The sequence below is a fragment of the Colobus angolensis genome, unplaced genomic scaffold, assembly GCF_000951035.1.
Source record: "Colobus angolensis palliatus isolate OR3802 unplaced genomic scaffold, Cang.pa_1.0 Scaffold190, whole genome shotgun sequence".
Taxonomy (NCBI): Eukaryota; Metazoa; Chordata; class Mammalia; order Primates; family Cercopithecidae; genus Colobus; species Colobus angolensis.
This window is the reverse complement of record NW_012115044.1, coordinates 575,341-596,575: the sequence shown is the minus strand read 5'-3', so window position 1 is coordinate 596,575 and position 21,235 is coordinate 575,341. Positions and strand designations below refer to the sequence as shown.

General features: G+C 42.5%; 1 protein-coding gene and 1 pseudogene across 3 annotated transcripts in view; both read right to left on the bottom strand.

The window, feature by feature from the left end:
- Positions 1-233: 233 nt before the first annotated feature.
- LOC105510691 lies at positions 234-1,427 on the bottom strand (annotated as a pseudogene). Its single transcript, XR_001001593.1, has one exon. The product of XR_001001593.1 is annotated as an uncharacterized LOC105510691 (transcript).
- The window catches only part of SIDT1 (SID1 transmembrane family, member 1), a 90,231-nt gene continuing 69,841 nt past the window's right edge, over positions 846-21,235 (bottom strand). The window contains exons 16-26 of one of the 2 annotated variants that reach the window (XM_011940576.1): positions 20,906-21,029; positions 20,587-20,704; positions 17,999-18,135; positions 16,954-17,062; positions 14,075-14,089; positions 12,984-13,060; positions 9,439-9,485; positions 5,882-5,987; positions 5,677-5,787; positions 2,870-2,983; positions 846-1,433 (exon numbers count right to left, since the gene is read on the bottom strand). In XM_011940576.1, the coding sequence (XP_011795966.1) occupies positions 1,371-1,433; positions 2,870-2,983; positions 5,677-5,787; positions 5,882-5,987; positions 9,439-9,485; positions 12,984-13,060; positions 14,075-14,089; positions 16,954-17,062; positions 17,999-18,135; positions 20,587-20,704; positions 20,906-21,029 (1,021 nt within the window). In that variant the 3' untranslated portion in view covers positions 846-1,370. The remainder of the gene's footprint in view (positions 1,434-2,869; positions 2,984-5,676; positions 5,788-5,881; positions 5,988-9,438; positions 9,486-12,983; positions 13,061-14,074; positions 14,090-16,953; positions 17,063-17,998; positions 18,136-20,586; positions 20,705-20,905; positions 21,030-21,235) is intronic. The other variant, XM_011940577.1, reaches the window with a different exon arrangement.

The window sequence follows — 21,235 nt, the reverse complement described above, 5'->3', positions numbered from 1 at the left end:
GATCAGGAAAGCAGAGGCGAGAGGTGACTTTAATTTCACAAGCAAATATATACGCATGTGCACATTTATGTGTCTATTTTCTGATTACATCATACTCCAGGCAACAAGGGAGCCTGGTCAATGTAGGACTTCTCAGACTCAGAGATGCCAGACAGTGTGAGAGTGGAACCTGGATGCTGAGCTTGCCAACACCTTACTGGGGAGAGAATGAGAGTCAGGTGCAACCGAGAGACAATACTAGATTAGCTGTGCATCCTGAGAGTTGCTTCTGAGAACTTCAGGGAGGAAGTCTAGAACCCTGATCTACATAAAGTGACAGATGGCAGACTTGCTGTGGAGGACTCCTGAAGTAGTGTCCCTGGTTAGAACACTGATTTCTTCCCTAAAGGTGATGTGGGCACAGAACTGCGCTGTGTGAATGGGAGGGCCAAGAAAGCACTGCTCACTCTGCTGAATTTGCTCTGGCAGCCCAAGTCCCTAAGGTGAGGCCTGTCTGGCTGCTGCTGCTGTTACCAGTCTTTTAGTATGGTTAGTCATTTCTCTTGTTCGTGCTGCTGTTAAAAGAGTTTTTCCTGTTTCTCCTTCTGCCTTGAAGCTGGCCAGACATCTGTGGAGTGACAGGGCCTTTCCAAGAAGGCAGAGTCAGAGTGATGAGGTCCACACAGGTCAGTGAGACACGAAGGAATATGTAAGCACCCAGGCCTTGGTCCCAGTGACAGTTACTTGTTAATAGGAATGCGTGACAAACCCCACTCCTGAGCCCTTCTGATGGCATCAGAAACCTGAGGGGAAATATACAGAGTTTCTTCTGGGAGGTGACTAGCTGGTGCCACTAGAACATCTATCCCAGTAGGGCAGAGCCTGGGGTCACCTCCCCACCATATTCTAAAGAATCACATCCTCTTGCTGGAGCAGCGGGTGTTGCAGAGGTGTGAAGGGGGCCAACACAGTTTCTGGGCAGGAATCCAAGCTGCTGGCCTTTCTGGGCAGGGCGACAACCAGAGGGAAGCGTGCAGCAGCATTCTGCCATTGCTGGCAAGTCTCCTTGAGGGTGGGAGGGGCCCCAAGATGGCGAGTTGACTTGGATGCAGTGCCTGTCCCTGTTGTACTCCCAGAGCTGCACATGGAAGGAGTGAGTGTTTCTCAGCTCCTCAGGTTTGCCTCTATCCTCAAAACATGGCTCCCCTTCTGCCTCCCTTCTTGCAGGTTTAAATCTCCCGCAGGCCCTCTCCTTCCTGTGTGAAAGCAGAGTTGGCTCTACAGAGGGTGAGTGGAGCATCTGACAGTGGTTACTTTGCTGCGGTCACTGTAATTTTCATGAAACAGCACCAAGATTGATCGCTCCCTCCCCTCCTCTTAATGTTGGAGGTTCAGAAGACAGGAATCTGGTCTCTCCGAACCACATCAAGGTCATCATCCAAAGTTAACAAAACCTGAAACGAGAGGGACAGGGAAATGAAAGGAATGGACAGTCACTGCCACACTAAGTCCTGTTTTCTCTCTGAGACGCCCACAGACTGGAAACTGTTAGTTCCCTCTCATTCTCATGCCTTCTGCAGCTCTCTGCAATCCCTTGCTCTTAGTAGGCACTTACTCTAATTATACAATTCATTTGTCAATTAATTCAAATATTCGTGAAGGTTTATGATGTGCTATTCCAGATGCTATGGAGATATAGTTTGTAATGAAAGAGACAAAAATCCCTATTCTCCATGTAGCTTACATTCTAAAGAGGGCTTTAGACATGAAACAAATACATGAGTAAAATATAGCCCATTAGATAGTAATAAGTGCTAAGGATATAAGTTAAATAATGGAAGGAATATAGGAAGTATCAGGTATGGGGAGGTACAAAATTTTGATAGGGTGGCCTGGGAAGTCATTACTTAGGGGACATTTAGGTCAAGAGTCAAAGGGAATGAAGTCCTGTTGGATAGAGTATTGCTATATAAGAAATGTACCCTTCTCCTCCATTTCTAGTTCCCTCGACTACTACTGTCCCCACGTGGAACCTTTGGTTCCACTTTTGTTGTCTCTGTCTCTCTCATGAAGGTGACGATCAGAAGTAAAAGACAAGGAACGTTTATACAGATTGGCTAAGCTTCCCAAACTGGCCACTAGGGGGTAGCCCTGCTCCACTCTTGAAGTTATACGGCCCGCCTGAACCCACTTAGCATGGAGCCCAGGCGTCTAGTAGGTCTGGAGCCTGGGAGTCTAGTAGGGTTGTTAATTGTCGATTGAACCTGCCTACAGGCACCATGGACTTTTAATTGGGGAAAGTCAAAGTTAGGATTAAAGGATGGAACAATAATTCAGGGTTGATATAAATATGCATGGCTTCTGAGAAAGGGTTGGGGCAAAAAAACAGAGAAACTACAGGAGAGATTTTGGGACAGACTGATCAGAAGGCAACAGAGGCGTGGCTGCTATCTCAAGCCACTTAAGGAATATGTAAAATATTTGTGAAATATTCAGGGAGACTGGAGGAGGAGGAGGAGGAATGTGAGTATGGCATGAGAAGGAATAACCCAATGTTATCAGAATTGCTAAAAGTGGTTCCTGGGGGAATTTCGGGCATGTAGGTCTAATAACCAATTCAGAAAAAATGTGCTGTGCAACTTAGGGAAAATAATTTTGTCCCTCTGTGTCTAAAGATATTGAAGGGTAAAAGAAAAACTAAAGATCTAACCAAAGGATATAAAATTTATAAAAGAAATAAGATGGTCTGTATATTGAATTACAAGGGGGAAATAGAAAGTAAAATTAGAGAGGAATATGAAAAAACAATGTAAGGAAGATCAGAAGAAGAAAATGAGAGTACAAGATGTAAAGAGAGAAGGAAGTCACAAAAAGATAGATACGAACTCACCAAGAATGAGAAAAACAGAGCAGCAGCAGAGAGGAAGTGCCAGATGTCATGGTCATCGAAGAAATCCAGCAGAATGCACTCGCGGTTCTTCTCCCGGGATTCGGCCGGAGTTCCCTGGAGGAAGGTGAGGCAGAACATGGGCAAGATTCCCTCAGTTCAAAGAATTGAACATCTGGAAAGTTACAAAAATGCTACTAGATGTCTGGTTCGAAAAGTTAGCTTCCGAGGAAACATACATCTACACAAAAACCTGTACACAAAGACCTCGAAAGCACAGGCAACAAAGCAAAAATAGAAAAGAAAGATTACATCAAGCTACAAAGTTTCTGCGCAGCAAAGGAAATGACAAACAAAGTGGAGAGACAACCCACAGAATGGGAGAAAATATTTGCAAACTATCCATTGACAAGAAATTAATAACCAGAACATATAAGGAGCTCAAACAACTCTAAGCAAAAAAAAAAATCCAATTTAAATATGGGCAAAAGATATGAACAGACATTTCTCAAAAGAAGACATACAAATGACAAACAGGCATATGAAAAGGTGCTCAACATCATTGATCATCAGAGAATGCAAATCACAACTACAATGAGATATCATCTTACCCTTGTTAAAAAGGCTCGTATCAAAAAAGACAGGCAATAACAGATGCTGGCGAGGATGTGGAGGAAAGGGAACTCTCACACACTGTTGGTGGGAATGTAAATTAATACAGCCACTGTGGAGAACAGTTTGGAAGTTCCTTAAAAAACTAAAAATAGAGCTACGGCCAGGTACAGTGGCTCACGCCTGTATTCCCAGCACCATGGAAGGCACAGGCAGGCGGATCACCTAAGGTCAGGAGTTTGAGACCAGCCTGGCCAACATGGTGAAACTCCGTCTCTACTAAAAATACAAAAAACATTAGCTGGGCATGGTGGCGGGCGCCTGTAATGCCAGCTACTCAGGAGGGTGAGGCAGGAGAATCACTTGAACCTGGGAGGCGGAGGTTTCAGTGAGCCAAGATCATGCCATTGCACTCCAGCCTGGGAGACAGAGGAAGACCCCATCTCAAAAAACAAAAAACAAAAACAAAAAGAAAAACAAAAAACAGAAAAAAGAAAAAAATGCAGCTACCATATGATTCAGCAATTCTACTACTTGATATATCTCCAAAAGAAAAGAAATCAGTATGTCAAAGAGTTATCTGCACTCCCATGTTTATTACAGCACTGTTCACAATAGACAAAATATGGAATCAATCTAAGTTCCCATCAACGGAGGTACGGACAAAGACAATATGATACACATATCTACATAGACAATGTACATATACATACAAGCACAATAAAATACTACTCAGCCTTAAAAAAGAATAAAATCCTGCCATTTGCAGCAACATGTATGGAACTCGAGGCCATTATGTTAAGTGAAATAAGTGAAGCACAGAAAGACAAATATTGCATGTTCTCACTCATATGAGACAGCTAGAAAAGTGGATCCCATGAAGATAGAGAATAGTTTGGTAGTTACCAGAGTCCAGGAAGGGTGGGGGGAGAGGGAGATGAGGGGAAAAACAAAAGAATGTATGTGTATTTATGACCGCTGAATGGCACACTTTAAAATGGTAATGATAGCAAATTTTATACGTATATTTTACCTCAAGAAAAAAACTTGTACACAAATATTCACAGCAGCATCACTCATAATGACACAAAAAATAGAAACAATCCAACTGTCAATCAGCTGATGAGCAGATGGATAAAATGTGGTATGTCAGTATAATGGAATATTATTCAGCAATGAATAGACATGAAGTACTATGTATGTTACAGCATGCTTGAACCTAGGACACATAAGGGAAAGAAGTCAGACACAAAGGCCGTGTATTGTGTGATTCCATTTACATGAAATGTCCAGAATAAGCAAATATACAGAGACAAAGGTAGATTTAGTAGTTGCTTAGGGCAAACGGGTTAGGGAGAAGTGAGGAGTGAATGCTGATGTGTATGAGGTTTCTTTCTGGAGTGACAGATATGTTCTAAAATCTATTGTGGTGACTGTTGTGATGGAATGCTAAGACTTCTTCCTGTTCTGTGCCTCAGATATACCAGTAATTTCTTAGGCTTCAGCTCTGCTATCTATGGACGGGACGTAATGATATGTGAGCTTGGGTATTTTTTTTTTTTTTTTTTTTGAGATGGAGTCTCGCTCTGTTGCCCAGGCTGGAGTGCAGTGGCACGATCTTGGCTTACTGCAAGCTCTGTCTCACGGTTTCAAGCCATTCTCCTGCCTCAGCCTCCCGAATAGCTGGGATTACAGGGGCCCGCCAGCACGCCTGCTTAATTTTTTTTTGTATTTTTAGTAGAGACGGGGTTTCACTATGTTGGCCAGGCTGGTGTCGAACTCCTGACTTCATGATCCACCCGCCTCGGCCTCCCAAAGTGCTAGGACTACAGGCGTGAGCCACCACACCCGGCCTGGGTATTTGTTGATGGATGGAGATTATGAGAAAGATGAGGAGATGCACTACTCCAGGCTCTTGACCACGTTAAGCATCCACTAGGACCAGCGTCGTAATACAACATGCAATGAAGACCAAGTTTGCAATGTCGATAGTGCTTACAGATTTATAAAGGGCCACCCTGAGAATGATAACCACACGCAGTTAGTGTGCATTTATGTATGGCTGTTAAAAACCGTCCCTGGTAAAGAAAACTTTCATTTTAGACACTGTGAAAACACATTAAGAGAGGGGGGTAGAAAGGCCAAAACGGCAAGTTGGAGAGAGAAGTTCTTTTTGGATAAGAAAACTGGCCTCTTACCTCCCAGCTGCTGAGATTCTGGAAGAAAAAATACAGGGCGGCAGCCCACATCACAGCGGTGGCCACGATGCAGAAGAGCGGGACTGGGAGCACCTTCTCAGAGCTGCGGAGCTGCCGGGGAAGAAGCAGATGCGGCCTTATGGAGGGGTCTCCGCCTTCGCCTGCCCGAGGGCCCGACGCAGCCACTCCCGGCGCTCGCTCTTACCTTCATGATGATGTAAAAGGCCAGGTACAGCAAAAGGTTACAGATGAAGATGCCCAGCATGTAGGAAGCAAAGTCCCTGGGGCGGTGTATCAATCCGAAGAGGGCGCTGCGGGCGTGGGAGAAATGTGGGCAGCCGTGAAGGTGGATTTGTAACACTACTGGCTTTTCCAATCCCCTAGTCCCTGGAGGGGGAAGGGGCAGTTTCTTTTCTTTTTCTTTTCTTTTTAACTTTTATTTTTAGTTTATTTTATTTGTTTTTAAACTCTTACCTCGTGATGGAACAGTAGATTTGTAAAATAATACTTTAACATATAAGTATCTTTTTTTTTTTTGAACAGTTGGGGTCTCACTCCCTCACTCAGGCTAGAGTGCAATGGCGCAGTCACGGCTCACTGCAACCTTCACGTCCTGGACTCAAGCGATCCTTCCACTTCAACCTCTCTGGTAGCCGGGACTACAGATGCATGCCACCACTTAACAGCTAACTTAAAAAATTTTTTTGCAGAGGCAGGGTCTTGCTATGTTGCCCAGCCTGGTGTTGGATTCATGTCCTCAAGCCATCCTTTTGCCTCAGCCTCCCAAAGCCCTGGGATTACAGCTCTGAGCCATGGTGCCTTGCCTATATAAGTAACTTTTAATTTATTACACTTTCTTCCGAGCATTCATTTCTAACAACCATGTAAAGTTCCCATAACTGAATGCAATGTAAACGATCATCTTTCCTCTTTTGTGGAAGTGAAGTGTTTTCCCACATTCTTCGGTTTTTCATTATTATAAGAAACACTGCAATGAGTAAATACTTTCAGACATTGAGCTTATTTTTTTCATTTAAGATTAGTTCCTTAGAATAGAAGCAAAATCATCTCCATGATTGGCTTGACATTCATTATCAAATTTTTGCTAGCTGTCCATGGTTTTAAAATTAATGCTAAAGTTAATTTTGGTTGGAGTTAGCTTTAATTTTGTTCCAAATTCTATTCAGTTATAGTATGTCCTTTATTACATAATTCTTTATCTCCTTGTTTTGAAATTGTTTTTAATGAATACACATCCACATACATATTTTTCAAAATCTCAGTATCTCTATCTAGTTGGGTTTCTGTCCTCCAGTCAGATTCACTGATTCATATTTCTAATTTCTAATTTTAGATCAGTGCCTCACTCTTTTATTATCATTTTATAATATGCTAGATTATCTGATTAGGCCAGCCTGCACTGTTCCACTTGGTAGCCACATGTGGCTATTTAAATTAAAATGAATTGAAATTAAATAAAATTGAAAATCTGCTTCCTCAGTCACACTAACCACATTTCAAGTCTTCAGTATCTATGTGCCAATCGTTACTGTATTGGACTGTATGTGTGGAATATTTACATCACTCCAGAGAGTTCTACTGGACAATGCTGGGCTAGTCACCTCTGCCCCTCCTTCTGTTAATCTCTTTTTCAAAGATCTTTGAAATTTTTGCCTAACTAGGCAAATAACTTTTAGAATAAAACGTAAAACCTTATTAACTTAATTACTATTCTAACTCTAAATGTATACATTACCTTGAGAAAGGATATCTTTGCAATAGTTATCTTTCCACCCAGGACCTGATGTCTGTCTTCATTTAGCTTAATTTTCCTTATGACTCCTAAGAATATAATTACATTTTCTACAGAAAGATTGTGTACATCTCTCAAAATTTATTCATAAGTATTTAAAGTGTAAAGCTACTATTAATGGACTCTTTTTGTTTATTTTGAATTCCAACTGACTTTGTTTTTTTTTTTTTTTTTTTGAGAGAGGGTCTCACCATGTTGCCCAGACTGGTCTCAAACTCCTGGGCTCAAGCAATACTCCTGCCTCAGCCTCCCAAAGTATTGTGGTTCTAAGTGTGAGCCATTGCATCCGGCCTCAACTGACTTTGTTCTGTATAATATAGAAAATTTTCTTCTCCCAGATTTTGAAATCTTTAGTATACCAAGCAACTCTTGTACATCCTTCCTTCAGATTCTCTAGTTATTAGCTTTTTGTTACATTTGCTTTGTCATTTTCTCTCTCTTTCTGTCTGTGTGTGTGTGTATATATATATATGCATATGTATGTACATACATCTCTATGCCTATATGTAAATACACACATATGTATGCACACACACCATTTTTCTTCTTCAGGACCATATGAAAGTAATTCCCTTTAAAATAACATTCATGGGAAATCATTCCATGTCTTTATGGAGCAACTGGGAAGGAGGTAGCCCACTATCATTAATCACGGTGAAGTCTGTCATTGAACCTCCTTCATCCCTACAGGCCCTCTCGCCTCACAGAGCTGTCTATGAAGAGAGGCCATCTGCCTTGTCTTGTGAGCAGATTGTGGATATGGTTTTGCTTATGTGAGAGACGGAGACAAGCCAAGTGATTCTGAGTCCCCGGGGTGATAGTCAAAGGCTGTTCATTATCAAGAGGCTGGTCCCTTTTCTCCCCCCAGTGCCCTCTCTTTCAGGACCACCAGGACTGTGGAGTCTGCTAGAAGGGTGATCAAGAACAGACCACTGCCCAAGAATCCTCTCATCTTGACCTGCCCCCAAGTAAAGGAGGAATCCTTAAATGGTATATATCTTATCCTGGGGCAATCCCTGGGGTGACAACATGGGAAGCTTCTTCCAGAAGCACATGCCCCACAAATAAGACTCAGATTCTCATGACTTGATTCCGGCTTCCTCTGAAGGCATGCCTCTTCATTCCTTAATGTTCACTGAGATTATGGAATCTTTTTTTTTTTTTTTGTCAAAGGCCAGTGACCCTGAGGAGCTCATCAGCTAGGAGCTACTAATAAAAGCAGTTAAACTTACTTATTGTTTGAGTGAGCACTAAAACATTTCACTAATTTAACTGTATAAATTGAGAATAAATTGCATAAAATAATTGTGGCTAGCAAAAATATGCATCTGTTGTTCTGTTCTATTTTGAGCCATTTGAGGAACAAAGGCCATGGGAAAGGAGGAAGAAGAATGATGTAGGTAGAAAGAAAGAGACTGGGAAGGTAAGAAATAAAAGAGGGACTTGCACACACACAGACACATACACACACATACATTTAGTAAAAGAAAAACTTCTATAGAAAAGAAGGCCTTCTGGGTAGTCTTTATGGAAAGTTCTGTGAAAGAGTTTAAAGCTATGTTGGATTTTGCAATCAGTGGTATAATTATCTATCTATCTATCTATCTATCTATCTATCTATCTATCTATCTATCTATCATCTATCTATCCATCCACCCATTCATCTATCCATCCATCCAACCATCTATCTATCCAATGTATCCACATAGATTTAATGAGTTTTGATGTTTGTCTTGTTGAGCAAATGAACTCAATGCCTCAGTGTTTTTAAGAGAGGCTACAATTGCTACATGAGAATGTCCTACTACCTTTTTTGAGTCTCTAGAAAAAGCAATCCTACCTTCTCCTTAATTTCAGATTTCTTCGTAAAAATGACAGTCAAGGAAAGCTAAACCACAACGTTGCGGACATTAATAAAGGCAAAAACATGTTTTCATAAGACTACTTACAAGGACCAGTTAACCAGATTCCCCACAACCAGCAACACCATTCTATCCTGGAAAAGAGGAAAGAAAACATCAAATGAGAGGCTGCACATCCTTCTTTTCTTTTAACCTACTGTAGTGGAAGTAGCAACTATGGGAAAACAATTGCATTGGTGAAAAACATTTTCTATGGTTCTAAGAGTGCCTTGCCTATGATCTGACACTGATTGTATACAAAGACTAAATGGCAAGGCTTCTAACTGCAAATAGACCTGACCTCATCCCTGAGAAAGAAAATGTGGTGAGCAAAGTAGGACTCTATTTCTCCCCAGTGTTTAGTGGAGCTGCGCCAACAGACCCACTTCTCAGTGCGGAGGCTGATGGGATGTGCTGATTACAGAATTAAGAGAATTCTGCCACTGGTCCTATGTAACCGAGCACTGTTTTTCTGGGGTGTACTACTTGGTAGCCACAATTGCAACTCTCAGGCCCCAGCTGTAGGGAGTTAGTTTGGTACCCATTACTCTGGTTTCAAGGTGGTCCTGAAACTCCCAGGTTCCTATGTCTACAATATACCGTCTTGTAGGGGAGAAAATCGGGAGAAAAGGTCAGTTTTAAAGGACAATAGGCCGGGTGTGGTGGCTCACACCTATAATCCCAGTACTTTGGGCGGGCAGATCACCTGAGGTCAGGAGTTCGAGACCAGCCTGGCCAACATGGAGAAGGCCTGTCTCTACTAAAAATACAAAAATTAGCTGGGTGTGGTGGCACACAACTGTAGTCCTAGCTTCTTGAGAGGCTGAGGCCTGAGAAGCGTTTGAACCTGGGAGGCAGAGGTTGCAGTGAGCTGAGATTGTGCCAATGCACTCCAGCCTGGGCGATAGAGCAAGACTCTGTTTCAAAATAAATAAATAAATAAATAACAATTACTCTGACAGAGATTTATTCACAATCTGTCCCTGTCCTTTGCATACTACTTAAAATTTTAGGAGAGATTTGATCATACTTTAATTTGCATAACCACTCATCTACTATTTAAAAGTAGCAATTCTTTGTCTTTTAGGTGATCCATCCAATTTGGAGGAAGCAACTTCATTAAAAAAAAATTAATTCACCTATTAGAAAGACTAAAATCCCCAAACAGTGACAACACCAAATGCTGGCGAGGATGTGGAGCAACAGTAACATTCACTGCTGGTGGGAATGCCAAACGATACAGCCACTTGGAAGACAGTTTCGTAGTTTCTTACAAAACTAAACATATGATTGCCATACAATCCAGCAATGGTTTGATATTTAACAAAAGGAATTGAAAACTCATGTCCACACAAAAGCCTATGGAAAAAAAAACTATGAATGTTATAGCAGCTTATTCATAATTACCCACACTTGGAAGCAACCAAAATGTCCTTTAGTGGGTGAATAAATAAACTGTGGCACATCCAGACAATGGAATATTATTCAGTGCTAAATACAAATGAGCTATCAAGCCATGAAAAGACATGGAGGAAACTTAAATGCCCATTACTAAGTGGAAGAAGTCAGTATGAAATGGCTCTATACCGTACGACTCCAATTACGTTCTGGAAAAAGAAAAACTGTGTCAATAGAAAAAAGATTAGTGGTTGTGAAGACTTAAGAGGGAGGGAGGGATGAAGAGGCTGAGCACAGAGGATTTTTAGGGCAGTGGAACTGGTTCATATGATACTATAATGGTAGGTACATGTCAACACGCTTGTCAAAACCTATGAGCGTACATCAAGAATGAGCATTAATATAATGTAAGCCTTACATGGGTAGTAATGATGTGTCAGTGTAGGCTCATCAACTGTAACCAATGTACCGCTGTGGTTTGGAATGTCCACAGTGGGGGGGCTGTGCGTGGGGGGAGTGGGGGCAGAGGGTATGTAGGAAATTTCTGCACCTTCTGCTCAATTTTTCTGTGGATATAAAGCTGCTCTAAAAAATATAAAGTCTATTTAAAAAAGGAAGCCTCCATCAATTAATGTAAAAAACAAAGGCATTACTTGCCTCTCCTGGTTCACAGGTAAGCAGGAGAACTTGCCTCTCAAAATACTCACAAGTCCTAATAGACTTTTTCATTCTCACCTGAATAAACCTTCCAGCCTCAATTCCCTTGTTTTTAGTGCTTATAGCTCCTGCCCAAGCTCTAGAGTACTCACAGATTTCCATATTCCTTTAGAAAAAATATTCTGATTATAAAGGATTAGCAGGTACTTGCTAAATCCCTGTGTGCCAGGCCATACTAGCATCACTAGTTCTGACTGCAGCACTTTGTAAAGCCTGGGCAGTGGGCTCAGAGGAGGAAGGTAGCCTTCCCAAGATCACTGACCAGAGAGCCAAGAGAGAGCTGGGACCAGGGCCCTGAGCTCTGAGCTCACTACAGAAATGTATCATACACTGAAGTATATTTCAACTACCAAGCAATAAGCACAAGTTATAAAAAATTCTTGCTCATTGTGAAAATCAAACAGTACAGAAATGCATAATGTGGAAGTGTAAGTTCCTAATGAATGTGACTGGAGTGACCACGGGTCCCAGTTTGCTGGAGATAGTCCTAGTTTACCCCTGCTGTCCTGGTGGAATTATTAGTGGTGTGCCCTTCACTTCCACAAGGGTACCTCTTTGGATGATTATTTATAGGGGTGCTCTGTCTTGATCCTCCCCATAGCTATGATCACTGTTCATTTATTTTTATTTTATTTTTTAAAAATTTCATTATTGGGCAGGGCACAGTGGCTCACGCCTGTAATCCCAGCACTTTGGGAGGCCAAGGCAGGTGGATCACCTGAGGTTGGGAGTTTCAGACCAGCCTGACCAACATGGAGAAACCCTGTCTCTACTAAAAATACAAAATTAACCAGGCGTGGTGGTGCGTGCCTGTAATCCCAGCTACTCGGGAAGCCGAGGCAGGAGAATTGCTTGAACCCAGGAGGCTGAGGTTGCAGTAAGCCGAAATCGCGCCACTGCACTCCAGCCCGGGCCAAGAGCAAGACTCCATCTCAAAAAAAAAAAAAAAAAAAAAAAAAAATTTGTTATTATTATTTTTTATTTCCAAATTTTATTTTAAGCTCAGGGTTACATGGGCAGGATGTGCAGGTTTGTTCCATGGGTAAATGTGTGCCATGGTGGTTTTGCTGCACAGATCATCCCATCACCCAGGTATTAAGCCCAGCATTCATTAGCTATTCTTCCTGATCCTCTCCCTCTTCCCATGGGCCCCCCGCCGCCCCACCCTCCAACAGGCCCCAGTGTGTGTTATTCCCCACCACGTGTCCATAATCATCACTGTTTAACAGTTGGGTAGATGTAGTTTCTTCTTTTTTATATACTAGCAAATATTTTGTTTATAAAAATGGGACCATGTTAGCTTGACTTTTATGAGAAAGAGTAAGCACCATGCTCCTTCCCCACTCGGGCCTTTAGCCACGCTGGGCCATCTGGACCTCTTGATTTTAGGAGACCTGAGTGACTGCCCCAAGCCTGTCCCTCCTACTACTCCCCTACTTCCTGGGAGAGGGTCAAAGGACACAGGAACATGCACGTACCATATACAGAGGCCGGCTACACTGCTGGATACAGTCTGTGTAGAACACCATGGCAGCCCGCCGGAAAATTCCCAAATCTGCTGATAATACAAAAATGCATGGTGAGAAGGCTTAGTCAACAAAAATACAAATACTCTGAAGTGGCCCAAGCTTTTGGAGCCAGAATGATGTCATCCTCACTTCATTAAAATGCATTAGAATGCTTTGCACCTAATAGGTGTGCAATAAGCATTTGCTTTGAAAAATGGTATTGTCATTGAGGGATGCCATATCCGTGCATTACTCAGCAGAAAAGCGAGGAAGATGGATATGAGCAACAAGCACTTGCAAATAACATGGGTGGCTGGCTGACCCTTATTCTGTCTCCTTCAGCTAAGCTTCTTTTTGTTTAGTTTACTCTGGTGGTGTTTTCTTTATAGTAGAGATGTTATGGGTCTCCTCAATCTACTTTAAAACACATGCTCTCTCTGGAAGATGAGAAATCTTAGCTTGTGAAGGTTCAGATCTGTTATTTCTCAATGTGGTTATAAGTTAGTAACAATGGAACTAAAGGCTCGCTGAGCATGTTCAGAAAATCTATCTGAACTGAAACAATCATCAAGGGAAGGTAAGTTAAGATGGGGAGAAAAAGACAGGAAAGGTTTTTTAAACACAGTTGAAAAGGATGATATGAAATGCAGCGAGTGTGTGCATTAAAATGTTACATGAACAGTCAGGTTCAAAGGCGGGCTGTGTTTCTGTGAGCTGTCCACACCACAGATATCGAATGCCAGTCTGGGTCTGCCCAAAGTAAACATTTTCCAGAATGTGGATCTCAGCTCTGCTGTGAATCCTGCTCCTCCTCAAGGTTACCCCCGTGGTCAATTTAACCAGGAGGGAAGACACCTGTCTCTGTGGCATCCCAGAAGAGGCGTGGAGCAGCCTGGGGTGGAGTGCAGTCTCCCCTCTGAGCCTCTCTCTGGCTCCCCACCCCCATGGGGTCTGCCCAGCCTGAAAGAGGGTGTTCAGGGGGCAGGGCTGCCAGGACAGCCAGGTGGGTCACTTTGATAAAAAAGCAATCTAGACCCCTGAAAAGGGTGGCTGAACATTACCTGTATCAGACACATCTGAATCAGTAGGAAGCAGAGAAGAAAGGAGAGAAAAAAAGAAGAGATTGTAAGAAAGCAGCCAAACATGTAAACTACTGGTCATTTTATTTTTTCTTGAGATGGATGACTTTAATTTTGCTTTTTGATTATAAAAGTAATGTTTACTTGTCAAAAAGAACACAGGATCTTTCTGCTTGTCTCAAACATTCAGAAGTCTTCAAATCCTCAAAGAGTGAATTGAGACTTTTCTCTCTCCCTGTCTACTTTCGTGCACCACTTCCAATTTATAATCCAGCCTCTCTCATGAGAAATCCTGGAGGTCGTTTTCCAGAGCTCTGGGAATGGGGGACACAGTAGTGATTTGGGGAAGCAGCTCTCTGGTTTATGAGAGATAATGATTAAATGTTCTTCCTCATTGCTGCTGCCTTTCCTGTGTCCACATTTATTTGATTGTGTAGCCCGAGGGGCCACAGAGAAAGGACATGTGATTAGAAAGCAAAGGCAGCTTATGACATGGGTAGAAAGGCTGGAGTCAGCTGAACACTGCCCACGAATCCAACTTCCTGGCTTTGGACTACATTTAGATACAGTCATTGTCACGACGAAATAGAATGTTTTCTTTTGACTCTGGTTCATCTGTAACCACCTGGGGAAGACTCCATGGGTACGGAAATGGAAAATATTCAGTTAAACTACGGGCTGGCTAGCTCCCATTTGCTGTACTAGGCCCACTTGCGGTGAGTCTCTCTCCTGGGGACCCACCACACTGGGGAGGCAGGCCTGTGTGGACGGCGTCAGTGGATTCTCTGACTTTTCTTGGACAATGGGGAATCCCAGGAGGAGACTACAGGGACAAAGGAAGGAAAGTGAGCTCGGAGGACTTATTTTGCTGGCATCCTCCCTGTGAGGTTCCTGCAGGCTGGCCAGAATGTCAATGAAAGGTCACTGCTCCTTTCAGAGTGACTTTTTCCCCCATAACTGTCTCCTTCCACATTTTGGGAACCATGTCTTCCCTGTCTTTTTGGGCTTATAGATGTAAAAGCTTCACTGCTGCTAACCCCAAATTTCCATGATATCCTTTTATTCCCCTCTACCCCATCCACATCTTGTGAATAGTCCTTCTGTGAATAAATCCTTCTCTTTCTTTGTGTGTGACATCTTTTTCCTGTTGGGACCCTAACAAATTATTCCATGGTCATAATATAATACGCTAAATTTCACTTCCTTTAAAAGATAGGATAATTTCGCATTGTAAAACTGCATAAGGTAAAGGTGGTATAAATATATGAAAGCTCCCCTGTGCATTAGTGGTCACTCCACTGCGTACATCTGCACTCAAGTTTATTTTTCCAACTCTGGAAGAAACCAGAACAATAATGCTCCGAATTATTTTCCTTTTGAAAGTTTAGTTTGTATGACTTCACTTACCCTTTGTCTGGTGGAGCAGCATGACCAGCGTGCCCTGCCAAATGTTCTACACAACTGGCTCAAGTAACTGGGGGATTTGGAGGTATGCTGGCTATGTTCATGCCAGAGGTAAATCTACTGACCATGGAAAAAGAACTAACCGTTGAAAATGAGCAATTGCTCTATTCGGTCTTCTAGTCTTAAAGCCATTCATTTATTTAGAATTGCTCTTAGACCTGGACAAGAGGGTCCCATATTTTAGAGGCCTTATTCCCTCATGAGTGAGGAGTCTGCAGGGCCAAAGGACTCCTCTTTTCCTTCTTGAAATTCTGAACTCCAGGGTGCCAGAAGTGTCTACCTGCCCAGAGGCTCCGAGCCTGCTCTAGGGCCTGCTTAGCCCCCTTCCTTTGTCTATCCTCCTGAGGGCAGATGGCACCACTAAGGCATACCTCTAGGGGCAGGGAATGGCCAAGTGGTGGCTATTTATGGGGTATGTGGATGAACGTCGGATGTTGGGCAAAGGTGCCACATGCATACCTGTGAGGCTCCTTAAGACACAACCAGAAGTAGAAAAAAGTGTTCTTTGAGGAACCAAGAATTTTAAATTTGAAGCTAGGCCTTCTAAGTTGCAGTGGAGGTATATTTTTCCCTCCCTCCCTCTCTCCTTTCATGTATTTAATAGCTTTTTAGTCCGCTTTATGACTTTGATGTTCTTACACATAAGCTATGCAGGGTTTTATTTGGACTTTTGTTCCGGGCTTTGTTAATATCAGAGATACGCCTATGTTTACATATAATAATTTTCCTTGAAATAGACAAAAGGATATTTAAGTCTAACTTCCCGGAACTTAAAATGATTTTTAAAAATTTAAATGCTCTAAAACCGCTTGAATCTGTTCCCTTATATGATGACTGACCAACAGCATATCACAAGGTGATTTCTGTAGAACATGCAATGCTCTCTGATGAGTCGGAGGGAGCTCAGCAGGTATCCTGCCTCTAAGATTGGCAAGTTGGTCTCAAAAGTTCCAGCCCTAGAATCTGAAAATATATAATTCATTCTTGACAACCATTTAGCGTGGTTAGAGAAATGCTCCCTTTGAATTCTGCAAACTGAAAAATGTTCCTCTAGGTGGAACTAGTGGTATGATGATCATACCATTTTCTAAATACAAGTCAAAGTTTGGCAGACTGCAAAGTGTTTTCAACCAAGGGTTGGAGGTATACCTCCTCTCTGAGGTGTGGCAAACCTTAGTTTCTCAGCTGAAAGTAGAACTAGTGGTAATAACTTATCACTATCCTATAAGGGAGAGGAAGCTCTTGGAGAGAATATATGCTATTAAAAGTGGCATAGAATCCAGAGCATTTGTTCATGGTGACCAGTAACACTTTCATTCAGCATAAGTAAAGGCAATGTCTGATTTTTCATTGAAGTTGGATTTGGGTGTTTAGTAGAGAATTAACAGGTGACTCACCTATCTTGAAACGGCCCATATAATATATCTGGGTGCTGAGGGCTAGTGAGGCCAGAACGTGGATTGCAGAGAAGATGACCCAGAACCACACATCATTTTTTCCAAATACCTAGGAGTAAAGATGGAAGTTACCTTCATCTGGGGTTTTCCCTAGAAAACTCATCAAAATCATCCTCTCTCCTGTATGTGTAAGGAGTCAAAAACAGCTGTGTGTGCATTCTGCTTTTCTCTCCCTCTGGAAACGCCCACAAATCTTACTCCCATGGGACAGAAAAAAAGAAAAAAAGGTTAAGGGACCAAATGAAAATGGAAAAGAGAACTAGGAGAGGCAGTTGAATAGCAATGGTGAAGAGACAACAGGTCTAAAGTGGGGGCGAATGCACTTCAAATAACCAAAACAGCCAACATGTGTTGCCCATGCATATTTAGAAAGTGGTTTCTGTTTTTTCGAGTCAGTCTCTCCAGTCAGCTTATATACCCCATTCCATTTTCACATGAGTCAAGTCTAGCTTTATATTAAAATTATCCTGTGGTGGTTTTACAGGTGTCTAATACATTATTAAAAATAACCAACAAGGCCGGGCACGGCAGCTTATGCCTGTAATCCCAGCAGTTTGGGAGGCTGAGGCAGGCGGATCACGAGGTCAGGAGTTCGAGACCAGCCTGACCAACATGGTGACACCCCGTCTCTACTAAAAATGCAAAAATTAGCCAGGCATGGTGGTGCATGCCTGTAGGCACAGCTATTTAGGAGGCTGAGGCAGGAGAATTGCTTGAACCCGAGAGGTGGAGGTTGCAGTGAGCTGAGATCACACCACTGTATTGCAGCCTGGTGATAGAGCAAGACTCTGTCTGGAAAAAAAAAAAAAAAACAACAAAAAACTAAATAACTAAATAAAACTATGCCATGAGCAGGCCAATGCTAAAAGTGTGTCATGAACTGAGGATTTTGGTTAATCCAAACCCGTTCACTTGATTGCTGTTTGTTTATTGAATCTAGGGGGGCACTTTTTGAGAGCCAGGTGGAAGAAGGTGGGGGACGCACCACTCCAAGGACGGTGACCATGATGACCACAGCGAAGGAGGCATAGGCAGAGTAGGCGCTGGCATTGATGTCTGGGTGGCGGGTCTGATAGAGCTTCAGCATGCACAGGCCAGCGATCATGTACATGAAGGAGGTGTCTGAGGACCAAAGGAGGAGCCAGACGATCAGGATTCAGTAGGTGACAGACAGATGATATTTTCTAGATTCTTCTTCAGCCTCTGAGTACCCCTCACTTCAATCCATGGACTATTTGCTACCTGCAGACTGTGTGGAGACCTCTAACATGTCAGCCTCCTGGAACATTCTCTAGGCAGATTCCACGTACTCTACTTCTAAACCTCTCTAAGGCTGCCCTTTAGTTCACAGAAAAAAACCATCTGATATAATAAATAAATAACTCCTCTTTCATGGAAGAAGAGTGTCTGATACGATAAACAAACAACTATCCTCCCTTGCGTTTTAGACACTGGTGTTCAACAGCAATAACAAAAGAATTCCTAATGGTGATAGTGTAGGCAGTGTGACCATAAAATGAGCCCCAGATGGGTGTGGGAGGTCGTTCTCAGCACCCTAAAATATAACCACATTGATTACTGCACATTTATAGCTTTATAGCCCAGTGATGGAAAATAGCCAGAAATAAAATGTAGCTTACTGCATTAGAATTGTGGAAATGCAAATTAAGACAACAATGCAATGCCTCCATATTACTCAAAAACTTGGTACGAACTTTAAATGTCTGACAGTAACAAATGTTAGTGATGATCTGGGGAACGGGAAGTCTCACACAGCTATTGGGAGTGGGAATTAATGCTTTGGAGAGAAATTTGTCCGTTTTTGGTAAAATAGAAGGTGCACAGACCAAGTAACTAAAAAATTCTACTTCTAGGTATCCCAAGGAACTTCTCTTACATACATACAAAGAGACATACGAAGGATGCTCATTGTAGTATTATCTATAATAGCAAAATATGGGCAACATCTAAATGCTGTTCAATAGAGGAATTGAGAAATGTGATACTTTTTGTTATACAATATGAAAACCCTTAAAAATGAGTGAACTACATGTCCTTGATATAATATTGATAAATCTTGAAAACATATTCTTGAATGAAAAAAGGCTGCAGAACACAGAATGATAAACTACTATTAATTTGCTACAAATATAGAAAAATTACAAAATCCAGAAAGGTAAATATCAAATTAATCATGGTTATTGCCTTTAGGGGAGGAAGGAGGAGATTAAGTTTGAAAGTGCGTCAAAACAGGACCTCAACTTTATCACAGTGCTTTATTCTCTAAAAAGCAGATCTAGGCAAATATTTAAAAGTGTTGACATTTGTTCGTTCTGAGTGGTGAATGATACCATTCTCTGTAGTTTTCTCTATTGAAAATGTTTTCTAATTTAAAAAAATTAAATATGACAGAGTTCTGTGGTGCTCAGAGTTAACAACCAGAAGCCGGAGCACAAACATTAAATGACTGTTTGAAAAAATCCTCATCCTTGAGCATGGAGGGCGTCGTTACTTGCTAGACAGCATCAGCTCTTCCCTTCCTCCTTCTTAACAGCATCTCAATACTAACTCAGTGTCTATCCGCTTTCAATTCAGAAATGCACACTGTCTCAGCCCCTTTGCTTCAGGAAAACTAATCCCACCTTTGGCTCCAGGGACAGGGCTGATTGATCTAAAGACAGTCCCACCTTTTTTGCTGATTGGTGAAGCAACCTGGGTCTGAGCTAACCAGTGCTTAGAGAATGATTCAAGAATGGGCTCATGGGGCTGGGTGTCGTGGCTCACACCTGTAATCTCAGCACTTTGGGAGGCAGAGGCAGGCAGATCACCTGAGGTTAGGAGTTTGAGACCAGCCTGGCCAACATGGTGAAACCCCATCTCTACCAAAAAAATGCAAAAATTATCTGGGCGTGGTGGTGTGCACCAGTAGTCCCAGCTAACAGGGAGGCTGAGGAAGGAGGATCACTTGAACCCTTGAGGCAGAGATTGCAGTGAGCTCAGATCATGCCACTGCACGCCAGCCCGGACGACAGAGCCAGATGCTGTTAAAAAAAATGGGCTCATGACTATTTAAGCTACTGAGGTGTGAAAGGATGTTATCTGTGGCTTTCTCAAAAAACAGCTTCCTTGCTCTTAATGGAAGTCTCCTGGAACCCAGCTTGCCGCCTCCTCTGGAATTGTTGGTTGGAGCTATGAAGATGGGGGCTGCTATAGTTACTTTTGCCACCATCAGGGAAGATAGCCTGAGGATAAAACCAACAAACAGGCTTAGTACAATCAAAGAGATCACAGAGAAATGAAGGCAGAGACACCAGATAAATCAACCACAAGCGCTTTCTACATCTGGATGTCCTTATTATTCAATCCAATATAAATTGGGTTCTCCATAACGTTCATCCCAAAGCAGTCTCACTGCTCAATTAGATCATGCTGTGTGTGGAGGTCCTCTCTGACCACCTCAGCTCACATAAAATGCCATTTGATCCTTGCAAGCATGACTTTGACATTTTTGGGGAGGGTTCCAGGATGAGACTCATGATTCAAATCTGTATAGTAGATATAAATTCTAATTACCGAATTGGAAGTTGGAATAATTAGGGCAGACATGGTAGCAAGCACTGAGCACCCCTTCCATCATCAGTGCAATGCCCATAGCATAGAAGAGACCAAAGTGTTTGGGAATCCCGTACTCCTGCAAAAGGAGAAAGGGTGGTCAATAGATATTGAATAGTGCCATATCCACGACGTCACTAATCTGGAAGCCCATGCTTCTGGTCTCATGCAGTTTGTTACACATAATAACTCATCACACCATCAAGCCAGATGTCCCACTCCTTTGCAGATCCTGTTTGGATCCATAACCCTCCCTAGCTCCCACCCACTCTCTCCTCACCATAGCAAAGAGGTCCTTGGCTTCTAGGGCTCTCCGATGGAGGATGTCCCGGCACAAGACTATCAGCAGGAAGAGGAAGCCCAGAAGCACGTGGCCCAGATTGCTGAGAATGTTGTTGAAGGCACTACAGGGATGAGTGAGAGGCCATGAGAGAGTCAAGACCATCAAAGGGACCAGAGAATACATGATGCATGAAGGAATGAACGAATTCAGCATCAGTGTTTTCCATTAACCTTTCCATAAGGTTTCAGGATCAGAAAAGCATTAGAAATTCTCTTTAACAGGCCGGGCGTGGTGGCTCAAGCCTGTAATCCCAGCACTTTGGGAGGC